This window comes from Phalangium opilio, unplaced genomic scaffold, assembly GCF_054372755.1.
Source record: "Phalangium opilio isolate 3A_F unplaced genomic scaffold, DU_Popi_V2 ptg000017l_1, whole genome shotgun sequence".
Classification (NCBI taxonomy): domain Eukaryota; kingdom Metazoa; phylum Arthropoda; class Arachnida; order Opiliones; family Phalangiidae; genus Phalangium; species Phalangium opilio.
Genome location: NW_028324151.1, coordinates 8,510,267 through 8,523,798, shown reverse-complemented (window position 1 = coordinate 8,523,798; position 13,532 = coordinate 8,510,267). Strand labels below are relative to the sequence as shown.

At 38.6% G+C, this 13,532-nt stretch overlaps 1 protein-coding gene across 2 annotated transcripts in view; it reads right to left on the bottom strand.

Annotated features, from left to right (window-relative positions):
- Positions 1-13,532, bottom strand: part of IA-2 (tyrosine phosphatase IA-2) — a 410,032-nt gene that overhangs the window by 23,022 nt on the left and 373,478 nt on the right. For both annotated transcript variants that reach the window (XM_089866819.1, XM_089866820.1), the window contains exon 13: positions 8,174-8,365. In XM_089866819.1, coding sequence (XP_089722945.1) covers positions 8,174-8,365 — 192 coding nt within the window. The remainder of the gene's footprint in view (positions 1-8,173; positions 8,366-13,532) is intronic.

The following is a 13,532-nucleotide window of genomic DNA, read 5'->3' as shown; positions in this document are numbered from 1 at the left end:
TTTATCTCAGAGCATTTCTTCAATCGACTATGCCACTCCAGGGAATTGGTGCTCTTTGTTAAAACGTCAGAACTAATCCCTTTTCAATATGAAATAACTTCGTAAAAAAGGTAAAGAAAATGAATAGGGGGGGGGGGGCAAAGAAAAAAGAGGCGAGATGCACTTTTCCTCGCTTCATTCCCCACTCCCTTAAACTTTATTTCTTTTGGGGAATCGAAAGGATGAGAGAAAGGGTCGAATATTAAAAGAAAACGTTTTTAGAATGACACGATTTTCGTTTCATCTTAACTTAAAACCGTTACCTCCATCCCCGCTTGAGTCTTTTTTCAAAGACTTCGGAAGTAAAAAAATAAAGAATAGTCGGAACTTCATAGGAAGAAACAAATTTAGAGATGAAAAAAATTCGATAAAACGTTTTTAAAAGAAAACGGTATCGAATTATTAAATATTGCATTCACTCAGTTACATACATATAATATGGAAAACAAATTATCGAGGGAAATTGTATTTTATCTTGTAAACTAACAAAATTAATTATTACTATTAGTTTTTCTAGTATTACCAGGGAGAGATTTAATTTTAGAAGTAGAAATGGAGAAGGGTTAGTATTTACTTCAGTCCGACTCATATCCCAGTATAGAGCCCCTCCCTCCAATGCGTAACGAAAATTTTAAATGATCTTATTGGCTCACTTAAACTACGTTTTGATGACGTTGCTGACGGGGACGGCGAAAAATACGTAATTCCTATTTACCTCTGTCTGTCGCTATGACCCGCCTCTTTCATACCCCCGGTCCCGAGGAAAGGGGTCCGGGACTTTGACGCGCGCCCAGATTACTCTGTTCTCCATTCCTACTTCTAAAATTAAATCTATCCCTGACTATACTAATTTAGAACGTTTTTTTTCCCTGCTCAGGTGTTAGAGCAGACTACTTAAAACGAGTCGCAAATGGTGATTTTTGAATACTAAAATAGCCGATTCCAAAATGGACAAATACCACCAACTCACCAAGTATCTTAAAATTTTTCATATATCGTCTGCTATTGGAATGCATAGGTCACTCGATCATACTTCTGTAAGGCATGATCGAGTGAGCTATGGCTAAAGAAAAGTCGCAAACTAGGTGGTGCCATCTCGACACTATCCGACGAAATTGCAGTATTTTCAAACTAAACCCGCGAATCTTTTACGTAGTCATTGGCACCTTGTGAATAGTCTAAGCGAGTAAAGCGACTTCACCAACGTGAACCCAGTCTGAACGGGCCTTTACGATAACAATCGAATAAAAAAATCTCAGTTTTATTTGAAAATAAATTTACCTTGCATATAGTTTCAATTACTCGCCTCCGCTTTTCATTCAACCTTAAGGGAATATAAGGCTTAAACATTAAGCCCTATTTCGCTTCTAACCCTGTTTCGAAGACTCCCCGGTATCCTACCGGGTTCTAAGACTTAATATTTTCTAAAAGCTGGGTGGTGGAGTGGTCTAAACTTTTTTAAACAATGCTTGCGTGGTTTCACAGGGTGGTTCTCTTAATGGCTTATACCTACACGAGTTTTCTCGTTTCTTTAATATTTTATTATTGTCTCAAATGAGTTGAATAGAAAGAAAGGTCCGTGGGTGGTTTGGGATTTTTCTTTGGGTGTCCTTACGTCGTACGCAAACTTCCAGATTCTAACCGAGGGGTTGGTAACTTGAAGAATCAGACGTAAACTTGTGAATAATTGATTACAAGCCAGTGGAGAAATCAACAGAAATCACACAGGAATCAAAATTAAATGGCTGTAAACCACTGGGGATCATGAGAATCGCAAATTAACAAAATAACTTTTACAATTTGCTTATCATTTTATTTTTGCAGGGATAGATTTAATTTTAGAAGCAGGAATAGAAAACATGGTATATTGGGCGCGCGTCAAAGTTCACGACCCACTTCGCAGGGACGGGGGGGGGGTATGAAAGAAGAGGCGGGTCACAGTAAAAAGGAATTGCGTATTTTTCGCCGTCCCCGTCAGCAACGTCATCAAAACGCAAATTAAGTGAGCCAATAAGATAATTTAAACTTTTCGTCACGTGTTGGAGGGAGGTGCTCTATACTGGGATATGAGTCGGACTGAAGTAAATAATAACCGTTCTCCATTCCTACTTCTAAAATTAAACCTATCCCTGATTTTTGCATCTAAATAAACTTTGGAAATTGTATAAAATTTCGAAATCTACAAAATACAGAGAATTGTTTGAAGTTTGTAAAGGTAGAGTTATTTAAATTTTTTCCAATTTTGGCAATTAAGTTCTAGAAACATGTGAGAATTGTTTGAATTTGACGCTCTTAAAGGTTTTATGGTAAAATCATGGCAATCATAACAATCACTTCGAAAAATTGGTCGCAAAATATAAATAATTGAGATACGATGGATATCAAGACAACCTTATGAACCACTAGCGATTTAAGAAGTGTGCCAAATTTAAGACAGTGCCCGACCCCTATTCTCTAGCTAGGAGTTCCGAGGTGGATTTTCTTTACTGACAGCTTAATCACGTCAACGTTACTTTCCTCCTGTGTGGACTGATATGGGGTGGGGGTAGGGGGTTTGCAGGACTTTTTTAGGTAACTCAGGTAGGTCAAAGTCCATTAGGCAACGTTCCCGTTCTCGGAGATTAAAGGTGAAGCCTATATACAGGGTGTTTCTGGCAAGTCTGGTATAAATTAAGGGGGATGGTCTTTGAGAAATAAATTTCGAGTCGAAATTGTTCTATGACATTTTGCAGTTCAGGACACTATTTTTGAGTTATAATTGTAAAAAGTATTTTACGGATGACCCCTTATATTTAATTAAGAAACTGAAAGACAATGACTTCTAATTTAACTAAGGGGTTATCCATAAAACACTCAAACCATAAGTCGAAAATAGTGGCCCGTACGGAAAAATGGAGATAGAAGTTAAATTATCGACTCAAATACACTCAAAGAACCTACCCCTTAATTTATACCAGACTTATCAGAAACACCCTGTATGCCTTTATTTTTGCTGTCTAGGTCTCTTTTATGGTATTATACAAAAACCTTGTTCAGTTTCTTCAGTTTCGAAAATTAATTCACAGCGGTAACTGAATATTTTAACATAACTCTGTAAGACTTATTTAATGTATTTTAAGAGCCAATTCAAAGTTAAGTTTAATTCTGAGAATTAAATTCTACGCAAATTGAGCGTCTTTACCAAGAACTACAAATCTCACACCTTCAATTTATTCCGTGTACTATAGCGAACTGTGTAAGTACTACCACATGGAAGCACGGCGATTGGGTGAAAGACATTTGGGTGAGGACGACTTCGTGTCCGACTGTGTGAGAGGACTGAAAACTGGCTGAACGAAAATTTTGGTGGCAATGAAACCAACAGAGCCTTCGTAAAAAAAACGAAAAACATAAAATTTGTAGGTTTCAATTTTATGGGTTTTTGTTCTAAAAATTAGGTCAGGTTAGATTTGGTTAGGTTAGATACTGTTATGTTTTGTGTTTCAGCCAGCGTTTATACTTTTTTTGGAATTTTTTTTATTCATCCAATTAAAGGTCTGTCGGTTTCATTGTACTTTGTACCTAATTTTTCAACCCGCACCCAATTTTCAATCCAGCCAATTGTTGTGCTCTCAACTAAGTCCTCAAAATTGCCCCACTCCTATTTTTTATAACCTTCCAATTGTTGGGCTCCTAATTTTCCAAACCTCCCAATTGCAGTGGCGTCGCCAGGGGTTTTTTGGAGGAGCTTGAGCCCCCTGAAATTCTCTGAAGCCCCTTCTAAAATTTCTTAAAAGCGCCTTAATTGTTGGGCTCCTAATTTTCCAAACCTCCCAATTGTTGGGCTCCTAATTTTCCAAACCTCCCAATTGTTGGGCTCCTAATTTTCCAAACCTCCCAATTGTTGGGCTCCTAATTTTCCACACCTCCCAATTGTTGGGCTCCTAATTTTCCAAACCTCCCAATTGTTGGGCTCCTAATTTTCCAAACCTCCCAATTGTTGGGCTCCTAATTTTCCAAACCTCTCAATTGTCGTATCACCCAGTCGCAGTCACTCAAATGCCTTTCACCTAGTTGTAGTAGACCCCTATCACATACAAGCTTATACGGTGACTCCCTACGACTGGTGTGACCCTTTTTGCCTTCTTTTTAGTGTGTGGAATTCGAAGTAGTACTCCGAATCACTCATAAGTAACGCGGCAAAACGCTCATTAATTTATTTCCAATGATAACATTTTCAAGCCATAGTGCTTATAGTTTTTTTAGCAGCCGAAACCTACTTCTACAACTTAAACTCTTGTTGTGTTGCCAGAATTATTCTCATTTACTGCAATGCTAGAGAGGTGTCCAACATATGTTTATTTGAGTATAGTTAGAGAAAAGCTGCAAAATTCCGGGGCATCTTGTTATTCCCAAACTGAACAGGGCTCTCTCATATGCCCATTTCATATAATAGAAAATATCACGCTAAAAAGATTTTTTTTTCCCTATCCATATAGGTATCATTGAGTAGGGGGAAGTGGGGCGCGGTTATAGCAAAGCCAATATCAAAAGACGAGACTAAACGTAAGTGTACTCTCTCTCTACCCATATAGTCAGTTTCTCCCCCTCTCTGCATAGTTTTCTCTTTATAGGCTTAAACCGAGTCAGGGGGTAGGTTAGCCAAGGCCTATCTTGGATCGAAACGCCCCAGAGATTAGGAAAAGAGATACCAACCGTGCAAGGATTCCTCGCTTCGAGGAAGTCTACTGCAAAGAGTAGAGAAACTCCCAGGGAAGCCAGGGGTCCGAAAAAAATAAAGATGATATAAAAAAACAGGGAGTCCTTCCTCTATTACGTTTTAGAGGAGCCACTCAAAATGATGGATTGACCGCGCTATGGACCGAAATTGTACACCTTGCGACAAGTATAGACTACCATGCATGAATTTAACCAGATTTACCATGAAGACTGAACGAATGACCTTTTTTAATTTTACACGTAATTTTAATTACGGTAAAATTTAAGAAACGGCACCAAAACCCCTGTCCCTGTCCCTGTCCCTGTCCCGGACGCGTCCGCGAAACGAACGCTTACGATGAGAGAGAGAGGGAAACCGGTCGCGTCCGCGAAACGTACGCTTACGATGAGAGAGAGAGATCGCTAGCGTACGCGGTGGCGATACGAAGCTCCGCGTAGAGAGAGAACTGCCTGCCTGGTATATTAGTGAGAGGGGGAAGAGGGAGAGGGGGCATCCCGCTCGGAGAGAGAGGAAAGAAAGGTAGTTTAAATCTCGCGGGAAACAAGATGATAATTTTCGTGCACTACTGCACTTTGTGCGCGTGATACATCAGAGATTATGCTGGATGGTTAGGTTAGGTTTCGTAAAATAGAGGGGACGCTTTACGGTCATAGTGATTTCTGGTTTAGGGGATGCAGGATTTTGTTTAAATACATTATTTGATTCGTATGGTTTTTAAAAATTATACTTTAGTGGGGTGCACAATTTAGTTTCATTAATATTATTTGAAATGTGACGTTATTAGAAATTAAAGGGATACACGATTGTGTTTCAGAAATGTTTTTAGTTGTACGATTTATTGGAAATCAACTATACGGGGGGTCACGTGAGCCGTGTATTAGTGAGAGGGGGAAGAGGGAGAGGGGGCATCCCGCTCGGAGAGAGAGGAAAGAAAGGTAGTTTAAATCTCGCGGGCTTTTTTGAGTGAAGGGAAACAAGATGATAATTTTCGTGCACTACTGCACTTTGTGCGCGTGATACATCAGAGATTATGCTGGATGGTTAGGTTAGGTTTCGTAAAATAGAGGGGACGCCTTACGGTCATAGTGATTTCTGGTTTAGGGGATCCAGGATTTTGTTTAAATACATTATTTGATTCGTATGGTTTTTAAAAATTATACTTTAGTGGGGTGCACAATTTAGTTTCATTAATATTATTTGAAATGTGACGTTATTAGAAATTAAAGGGATACACGATTGTGTTTCAGAAATGTTTTTAGTTGTCAACTATACGGGGGGTCACGTGAGCCGTGTAAAATTACTATTAAGGCCCAGCCCTTGGGCCATCTTGTTTCTCTAGTTCTTGAATTTCAAAAGAAATGTCTTGTTTAATATTAGTATTTAATGACTTAACAGCACCACTGCGGCCGTTCAATTCTTTCGACGGCGAATGCTATCGCCATTTTCCCTGTATTTCTTGGACTGATTGTTGGCAGCAAGTTTTTTCCTTTTCAGGTTATTTAAAATTGAAAATGGAGTAGACGATAATAATAATCTCTCCAATCACGTGATCAATGCTTTTCGCGGAAAAACGCCATATGTTCATGGGGCATTCGAGGAGCACAAATAGACGGGTCTATGACAACTGTGTGACGACGACTGGGTGTCCGACAATTGGGAGCACGACAATTTGGAGGACTGAAAATTGGGTGCGTAAAAATTGAAAGAATTTAAAATTGGATGAGCGACAATTGCGTGGAAATGAAACCGACAGAGCGTCAATTGTGTGAAAAAAATTTTATTTGGAAAAAATAGCAACGTTCGGTGTAAGACCAAACCAAACATCAACTAACATAACCCAAACTAACCTCACCAGGCCTAACAGAACACAAAGCTAACCTCAAGTAACAGAACCAAGCTTAACTTCACCTTCCAGAAAGAACCAAAGCAAACCTAACCCAACTGAAATAAACCTCATAATATTTATAACGTTATGGTTTTCAATTTTACTTTCAAAATTAATTGTTTTTAACTCCATTGACATTTTATCCGTTACATGGTAACCCAATTGTCGCTCACCCTATTTTAAATTCTCCCAATTTTCAATTAATGCTAGAAATTTTCGCTCTCTCAATTGTGGGACCGTTCCATCGATAATTTCGTATAGCATTATTATAGTGCATCAGGAATGGGCATCGGTGTTTTCGATGATTCGCCGATTCGTTTCTGCTTACAGTCACGTGACATTACCCAATCACTACTCCACGAAGTAGTAACACTACTACTTCAAAATATAGTTCTTGACACGCCCCTACATAACCGATTTTAATTAGACTTCCAAAGTTCCAATCATTCTCTTGACGAATTTACACGCCAAAATTGAACGGTCACGTGTAAGATACGTATAGTTCCTTACTCATTTCTATCTTACTTCTGTCATACTTTACCATCATGGGCATAATTCTCAATGTTCTTTCGAGAATTGAATGAATTCATGATAAGAGACGGAGACGCGGCAAATGTTGGTCGTGCTATACTGGGAAGGTAAGTTTCGGAGGGTTACCGAAGCTCGTTTCAGTATCGGAGTGGTGTTTAAAGTATAGAGCCTTATCTACGTGGAAGGGGCTTGTTTTAAATCGAAAGAAATAGGCCTAGGGATGGTTGAAGGAAATTCGATCATAGAGAAAAGTGACTGACTGACGGTAACTGATATGGGTTTTGACTGTGTGGGTGACGTTCAACTGTCACTTAAAAAGTTTTCGGTGTCAACGTTTCGAAGATGTTTGAATTTTTAAACAATTCCTTATTTTCAATGGCATTTAGAAATATTTAAAGACAAGTCTCTTGAATAAATGCACATTTAGTGATAGTGAGATACTTATAGGACTTCATGTGAGCTTCAAAATTAGACTAATAACTACAAAATTAGAGCAAATAATCACTATTAAAGTTAATAAAACTAGAATTATATCGTACTTCTCTTCGAGAAAAGTGTACCACAAAGCGGAGTAATTGTAACATGATTCTTCCGAACATCAAAACATTTGGAGCAAGGTTACTAAACCATACGCGATATTTCCCTCACCATTACTCTATTAGCGCTGAACTAATACTTGCCAAGGTGCACTTGTGGATTTTTGTCCTACGTCAAGACGACGTTTGTGGGTTAGTACCAAACAGTTATAAAGTTCACCACACGGTGCGGTGCCCATCTTAAGTTTGATAAGCAACAAAAAGGGTGAGCCTGGGAAGAATCATATTACATAACTGAAGTATTAATAGGATACAGAGCGCCATCATTCTACTATTATCTCCTTCTGATAAAATCTAATATTGGTGAAATATCAGAAAATCCTCACTTGACTTTGGACAGATCCTTCAGAGAGTTGCCAATATCGTATCGTTCATTTAAGATGTGAAAGTGAAATTACATACCTGATAGTCTTGACTAGAATCTGTTTCCGGTTGGGAGATACTTTGCAGTTTCTGTTTTGACCTGGCATGATGGCGAACAACATAAACTACTGAAACGGCGATCAAAACTCCGACCAAACAGCCGCAGAGAACGAATGTCAAAATGAATAGCTTATGGTCCGAATTGTCCTTGCGTATAACTTCAAATTGAGTCTGTAACAATTGATAAAAAAAGACGAGTTAGATAAATTGTTATACACAGAAATGAAAATAACAATAACAATAAAAATAAAAATCATTTAGGCTTAGCGAAAAATGAAACTGTTAAAATTTTAACAGAGCATATGCATTAATCATATAACCAAGAACCTACAGTTTAAACTATAGGCTCTTGATATTCTAGGAGAGCGGTAGCTCTCTTAGATAAGACCTCATACTGCTCTTAATAACTTTTGATACCGTAAGTTTACACCATGCGATCTTTGAGTATGAAGCAATTAATGTTAAAAGCTAAAGAAAACACATATTTAGCCAGTTTAAGATTCATTTATCTTGGAAATTTCGACTTTAGTGACAATTCTCCTGGAACATCACCAAACTAAGGTTATACAGGGAAGCCCATAAGTTAAGAAGCCCCTGTTATAAAAAATTCATTCTTTGACATCCCCAAGGTGATTATCCAAATTACAAAGTAACAAAGGGGTGATGGAAAAGTAAAAAAGTACGAGAGAAAAAAACAACAAAATTTCAAAGCTTGGGAATTTTAGACTGAGGGAATAGGTTCGGAGTACGCTTGACTGGGTACTTTGGTAGGGCAGGCGTATTACGTCACTAGTCACCTCCCAAAATCCTCATTTTCTCTCGAGTGTAATGCAGCGCTCGCTTCTAAACGTAGAAGCTGTGGATCAAAGCGGAATGTTGGGTGCTACAATTTATGCCAAGTTAACTTTGCACTGAAATCAACACTAGAGGCTTTCCTTTGAACAGTGTATCTAATCTATATGAGAATAAGGGTTGTTAAGCCTTGTACAGTATTCTAAACCCAGCCTGGTCCTTTAGGGACCAAACTACGTCGGGGAAATCCCTCAGTTGTAAAGAGGGGAAGCCCAAACCGAAATTGCTATTACCGGTATGTCAACAGCCCCGTAATTAGCCTAACTGTAAACCACGCGGGCAAGAGCGCCATCTAACTCTTTCTCTCTCTCTTTCAACACAGAAGCTTTTAAAAGAAGAGAAAAATAGTTATGGTTCATTAAAATTAAGCTAATTCGTGCAAAGTTACAAAAGTCGCGAATTGTCTCACAATTCCCTATGGCCCGTATCTCCCATTCCCCAAATATCACTTCACTGACTGTTACACGTTGAACCATGCACGGAACCAACCGGGAACTTGTAGGGAGGGGGGCGACTTAAGCCTTCTGGTACCTTAGTCCTTAGGCACCGGCCCATCTTTTGCCTTAAAATTCCTGCAGGTTCTCTAATAATCGCATTCACCCTCCCCTATGTACGTATAAACCCTCGGACAAGAGGCGTATCGGTCCCATAAGTAAAACACCAGGGGGACAGACGTCGATCCAATCCCCATACCAGTTGAAAGTCTAATATAGATGGCGATACCTTCCGAAACGCGTCTTTATGTCCCCATGGACACGTTCTACGTTCTCCCCCCTCTTACCTTTGTCCCTTTTCTACCGGTATTGAAGTAACTTAACCTAATGTTATCGAATGCCATTATGGCACGAAAGTAAGATGCTAAATAATCATCATTTGTGGACCCTTTTCCGAACGAATGAGTTTTATGCCAGAGTTGACAAGAATTTCTGTCTCTACTCACGATGCCAAAAAATTTCAAATAGACCCATTCATTTTGGCTTAGTCTGTTTAAGATGTGAAAATGTTAAGTTGCGTTAAGCCTTTGTTTGGTCTATTTAGTCATAGTACAAAGTTAAAACAAATGTTTTCACTCTAAGCAAGGTTGCGTCGTCAGATCTAGTTTCTATTTCAGTTCTAAGTCGAAAATAACACTAGTCACGTAGAACTAGACCATAATTGCGACTGGCAAAATGCGTTCCAGTTAAGAGCAAATATACCAGCAAGTTTTAAAACTAAGATGTATTGAATGACACATGGAGAAAACGCACTTTGTAAAATACGTAGAAATTTGGCAAAAGGGGCGTGTCGTGGGTATGAATCGAGAATATCACTTCATGTGTTTTCAGTGGGCAGATGATTTGCGCAGAGGCGGAACTACATTGTTGTCCGAAGAAGTACCGTGAGGTCAAACATTCGCGTGCAAATTGGTCAATGAATCTCTCAGAGTAACACGCATGGATTGTAGTGGCATATACTGTCTCTTCTTGCGTGGTTTAAAACTATGGTTAGAGCAAAATTCTGAAAACTTCCGTGGAAGAACTCGCGTAACAGGAAGACTGAAAACTTGATAGGAAATTAGGTATAATAAAGGAATAATAGAGCTTTAATAACTTTGAGTTCATACAAGTCTGAAATCTATATAACCTATCTTGTCTTTCGAAATGTCTATGCCTTTGTCAGAAGGGAAGGTTTCACTCCATCTTCCTCCCGGAAAACTTTCAAAGACTCTCTGTGTAAACTACATCCGACAAAAGCCCAGCGGATAGTAGGAAATAATACGCATAGTCGCGGAGGGATATATACGGAAGACCAATGGGATGACTATACGAAGATATTATTATTAATAATACAAACAAGTCGATCGTTTCCTTGTCGTTGAAACAGCGGAGGGTTTCACTCTTACCAATGCAATGCAGGGCTTTATAGGACTTAGCAGGAACCCATAAAAGACCCGAGAACATTCAAAGATGGAATTGGGCCGCTGCAGTGTATGTCGTGACCTCGGGTTACTCATCCCAGTTCTCTCTCTCACATCACAGAAATATTGGAAAGTGTGTAAGACATATGAGATGGTGAAAAACAAAGTTGAGTATTCATACGTTCTAAGTTCTTATATGGGTTCTTGGCTTTAGTACATCATTCAGTTTGGGTGGGTATCTTCATTGCGCTGCTATCACGTACGAATTTTACATATCTAAAAGATATAAAGGGAGGAATAAGGCAAGACATAGTCTTCCATCGTGATGCATCTTTATGAAAAGAAGACAGTAAAAACGAGTTATATTATTTTTATTCATAGGAAAAGAGCTAAAATTTGATGTTTTATGTAAGTTTTTAAATGTACTATAATTAATTTGGGCGTTAGGTTGTTCTCTCACCGAACAAATATTGAAATGAATTCTGTATTCCAAGAATTATAAATTGAAGATAAACCTGACAGACAATGATTGAAGTTGTACGTTGAACATGCCCTACAATTTTACGTTTTAAAAGTATACAAATATTCATGAACCACATTTTAATTTTTAAGCCTCGTAATGGCATGTTTTAGGATATTTCCTTGTTTTCCAACTACAGTTGGGGGAATGCGAGGGTGAAAATAGAAACATCACAATTTTGCTATCAAGTTATCAATATTGCATGACAGGTATGTCTACATTGTCTTTCGACAAACCGTCATTACGGGCAAAGCCTTTAGTAAACAGAATTGCTCAACCAAGTCTTATGCCCGAATGAAATTTGACTGGTTTTACTCTCACTTTATTACGAAGGCGCAATGGAAAATCGAATAATTATCAAGGCAATGAGGAATAATTCTGGGGAGTTCTAAGACAAAGCTTGAGAGCTTAACAAGGGATATAAGGCCCGCGAAGAGATGATATTTGATTTTAAATTAGATTTAGCGATAATTATAAGACGAGGAACGGAGCTGTTACACAGAGCAAATCCTTATATAGTCTATTGGAGGACAATAGAGGCGTTAAAACGATTCTAGGGGTAGCTTAAGTCTATCAGGCGTTTAAGACTTAAATAAACCTCGTTAAGGAAATTTAATGTTCGTTTAATTAAATTCGACTCCAGCTTTAATACGCCTTTCCTCCCCGGAAACAAAAGCAATCTGAATTTTTAAATAGGTTCCGGATGGATAGGCCTCATTAAGCAAATTAGGGACAAATTGTATATAAATTTTAATATATGAATATGGAGAATTTTTTTTTTCTTGTTTTTAAATCTCGCACTTTGATTACGATCTAATTAAACTTAATAAGTAAAAATTAAGCGCGTGTTAATAGAATTAAATTAAGTTGTGTTTCTTAAAGATTTACTATACCCGACTATACCTACACCCTTTGAAGTTTCCAATTTTAGAAAGGGATGTTTGGGATAAACAAACACGAGACGTTTCAATCGTCGTTGACGCTGAAGTAGTAAATAATAATGGCTAATTTGCCATGCTAAATTTACGGAAACTAGCTAAGATGAGACTGGAAGTAAAGAGCTCTAGCATTTGTAATAGATCCTGGCACTTATAGTGAACAAATTTGAGGATTTTACGCCGCTTCCATCGCGCCTACACTTGAGAGAAAAAAATTGGCCGAGTTCCAAAAACGTTCCTACCCCTTCCACTCAACCTAAAGCCGCGGAACACGGACGAGGGTGCTTGCATCTAGTTTGGCCGTCTACCGCCACGAGCGTCTCACGTTTTGGAGGGAAAATTCAGAAACCGCTACCAGAGGGCCAACCGTTCGTGTGTTATCAAGAATATTCACTTTCGCCAAGTGAATAATTTGGTTAGCTCAGTACTTCTAGTCTCATCTTACTTCTGCTTTAACTTACAGCAGTTAAATGAAAAGTTCATAGTAGAAAGAGATAAATATCTGATCTTATTAACTAAAAGGAGTGGGGGGGGGGAGAGAAAAAAGACGCTGGCGTGGGTGAAATATACGAAGCGAAGAAAATGTTTTATACCAATCAGAGATGAGTCCCGGGGAGTTGTATCCTACCGTTCTTACTACTACATTTGAAACAAATGGATCCTATTCCTAGAATTCTAGCTGTAATAGGCTTTCCTCATAGAATCTTATATATATAAAGGCACCCCTACTTCCAAATAACGTTTTGTCTCCTAGAACCCCTACCGTTTACTGTAAGGCCGATAAGAACTATATCTCGTACCCCCAACACGACACTGGCTATTTTCATCCGAAAACAGTGTATTTTTGCCCTAAGCCTTGGGCGTATTACTTTTAATCAAAAAAGGCTGCATGGTCAAAGGCACGGTCGACTTAGCTCGGAAATTGGATAAAATGGCTTCTTATCCCCCTCTTATAACTGCCTCGTAAGTCAAAAGAACCTAGGCCAGTAAGGTTAATTATTTCGACCCTTATTTATAGACCTAGCCATCGGGATAAATCGCCTTTCCTCGTATCTCATGTAATAGTATAACTACGATTACACTTGGAGTTTACTCTACGGTTGAAGTATGTATGTATGGTTTTCAAGTATT